This window comes from Gossypium arboreum, chromosome 7 (genome assembly GCF_025698485.1).
Source record: "Gossypium arboreum isolate Shixiya-1 chromosome 7, ASM2569848v2, whole genome shotgun sequence".
Classification (NCBI taxonomy): Eukaryota; Viridiplantae; Streptophyta; class Magnoliopsida; order Malvales; family Malvaceae; genus Gossypium; species Gossypium arboreum.
This window is the reverse complement of record NC_069076.1, coordinates 11472299-11475272: the sequence shown is the minus strand read 5'-3', so window position 1 is coordinate 11475272 and position 2974 is coordinate 11472299. Positions and strand designations below refer to the sequence as shown.

The window sequence follows — 2974 nt, the reverse complement described above, 5'->3', positions numbered from 1 at the left end:
TGTTATTGTCCCGGAAAGGGGGATCCGTCAAGGGGATCCGTTATCTCCTTATCTTTTTCTTTTCTGCATGGATGCTTTTTCTCATTTGTTGATTAATGCACAGAGTACTAATAAGCTTAAGGGCATCCGTGCGAGTAAGGATGGCCCTCGAATTAACCATTTATTCTTCGCTGACGATGCACTCTTGTTTGTTAGGAACAAACGTAGTGAGGTGGAGACTTTTTTACAGATCCTGAATATGTTCGAGAAGATGTCGGGCCAAAGCATTAATTTAGAAAAGTCAATGGTGTGTTTCAGTCCAAATACGCCCCTAGCCCAGAGGATGAATACGAGTAGCCTGCTCAAGATGAGGGTGGTCGTAAAGTTGGATGGTTATCTGGGGCTTCCTATACCGGTCGGTAAAAAGAAGTCTGGGGCTTTCAAAGACATCCTGGACCGCACTGCTAATAGGATTAACAGTTGGTCGAAACGCTTTCTCTCTAATGGTGGAAAGGAGATTTTTGTTAAGTCGGTTCTCCAATCAATCCCTACATATGCCTTCTCTATCTTCTTGGCCCCTAAAGGGGTGCTGGAGGAGCTTCAAGCTATGATGCGTCGCTTTTGGTGGGGGGGCAGTGAACAGAACAGTGGCTGAAACATGTTAGCTTGGGAGCGTATGTGCCATCCCAAGGGTATGGGAGGTATCGGGTTTAGGGATCTTTGGCTTTTCAATGTGGCCTTTTTGGGCAGACAAGTTTGGCGTCTCATTCATTGTAAGGACACACTGTGCTACAAGGTTTTGAGTTCAAAATACTTTCCAGGAGGGGATGTTCTTCACCCAAAAAGGGTGGATAAACTGTCTTTCACGTGGCTAAGTATCGCCACGGCAACTAGGGTGTTGCATAAGGGCTTCGGCTGGAATGTTGGAAACGGGAGAAATATTAATATTTGGACTGACAATTGGGGTTTTGAAGGGCTGTCGGGTTCGTCCATTCAGTATTGAGAGAAGGTCGGTCCACGAGACTAAGGTGTGTGAGTCTTGAATGATAGTAAGGATGGGTGGAATGAAAAGAGGATCCTGGAGCTCTATGGTGAGAGTTTGAGGGACCAGATTTGTAATGTGCCCATTATTCATAATAACTTTGATGACCAGTGCATGTGGTTCCACAACCCTAATGGTCTATCCTCCTCCAAATCGGCTTACTCCTGGCTGATCCTCAAGCAGGTTGGATACGGTCCACACAGATTCTTCTGGAAGTTCATTTGGAAGCTCAACACGCTCCTAAAAATTCGTATCTTTTACTGGAGACTGGGCCACGAGATCCTTCCCACGTTCGACAAAATTGCTAGCATCCACAGTGACTTCAACAAATTGTGCCCGAGATGTGGTATTGAGGAGGAAACTCTCATTCATGCACTGAAGGACTGCCCGAAGGCTAGGGAGGTGCTGGTATACGGGGGCCTGAACAACAATCTCATTGTGGGTAAATTTTCTAGGTGTATCGACTGGCTTGAAGCGGCAGCCCACGTTCTGGATAAGATTGCTATGTCTGACCTTGTTACTGTTCTTTGGAACATTTGGAACAGCAAGAATAATTTGATATTTCGGGGAGTGGAGGACGGGGCCAAAGTTACCTGGGAGAGAGCAGCGTCTTTAAGCCATGATTTTCATATTTTTAACTTGGTGGCGACCCCAATGTTGCCGAGACTGAGGTTGGATAAAGTTTGGACAAAGCCGAGTCCGGGTACGGTCAAAATTAACTTCGACGCTACTGTTGTTGGCAAGTATATGTGTTTTGGTTTGGTGGCCAGGGACGCTGATGGTTTCGTGCTCGGAGGAAGAATGGGGAGAGTTAATAAAGAATTGGAGATTGAATGGGCTGAGATGCAGGCACTGGATGAAAGCATTAATTTCGCTAGGACCAACGGATGGGACAAACTTGTAGTGGAATCTGATTGTGCGAATTTAGTTAATCGTTTCAACAAAAAAAGCACTGATTTGACTACGATGGGCTATTGTTTACGGCTTCTTAGCCTTTGTAATTTCTCTTTTTTCAATTTTGTTTGGGCTCCTAGATGCTGTAATAAAGTAGCGAACCGGTTGTGTAAGCTGGTTAAGGATAATAATTGTTGTATCATGGATTTTAGCGTGGACTATCCCAAAGAGATCCATGAATTAGTTTTAAGTGATGCTATTAATTGAAGTTGACCCTTGGGTCGTTTTTATCAAAAAAAAAAAGAATGTCGCCTAGTAGCACATTGACCAAGTTTTTTTAGCTCTTTAGGGGGGAGGTGATATTGAGCGAACAGGGGTTGTCCAGGGCACTGCCTACGCCCATCTCATGCCCAGACGTCGGTGCCTCCCATCGCCGGTTAGGTTCCCGGCGGTGCTCCGACGATCCATTCCGGTGGTGCTCCGGCGAGCTTTCCCGGCGGTGCTCCGGTGAGCCATCCCAGAATATAGAAAACGATGCTACGAGTCGTCCCGGTCCCTCCCTCAGGTCCCTCCCCTTTTGAATCATCCCGGTCCCTCCCCTTTCGGAACAAGAGCCTCCGGCACCTTGGGCATTTGGTCGCGCCGGAGCATCAGGCACCATTGGTAACCTAGGAAGTCGATGGTCCCGGAGCATCGGCACATTGCTGCTTGGACGTGCTGGAGCCTTGGACGCCATCGGCAACCTAGGACGTCAGTGGTGCGAGAGCCTCGCAAGCATCTAAACCTTGGTGCCTTGGATGTTGCAGGAGCCTCGGACACCTCGGACACTATCGGCAAACTAGGCTCTTGGTTGTGCAGGAGCCTCGGTGACCATCAGCACTTTGGTGCTCGGATGTGCGGGAGCCTTGGGCACCATCGGCACCTTGGTGCAAGGATGTGCGAGAGCCTCGGCACCATTGGCAACCTAGGACCTTGGTCGTACGGGAGCCACGGGCACCATCGGTAACCTAGGCCCTTGGTCGTACGGGAGCCTCGAGCACCATCGGCAACCTAGGCCCT

The 2974-nt window shown here is 48.6% G+C and overlaps 1 protein-coding gene across 1 annotated transcript; it reads left to right on the top strand.

Moving 5' to 3' along the window:
- Positions 1 to 1135: 1135 nt before the first annotated feature.
- On the top strand, positions 1136 to 2182 carry LOC128295390 (uncharacterized). Its single transcript, XM_053030956.1, has one exon. It carries the CDS (start codon positions 1136 to 1138, stop codon positions 2180 to 2182), a length of 1047 nt encoding a protein of 348 aa, XP_052886916.1.
- Positions 2183 to 2974: the final 792 nt, after the last annotated feature.

Excerpts from the sequence above, each read along its gene's own strand:
- LOC128295390 (XM_053030956.1), top strand. The coding sequence starts at position 1,136 with ATGTGGTTCCACAACCCTAATGGTCTATCCTCCTCCAAATCGGCTTAC.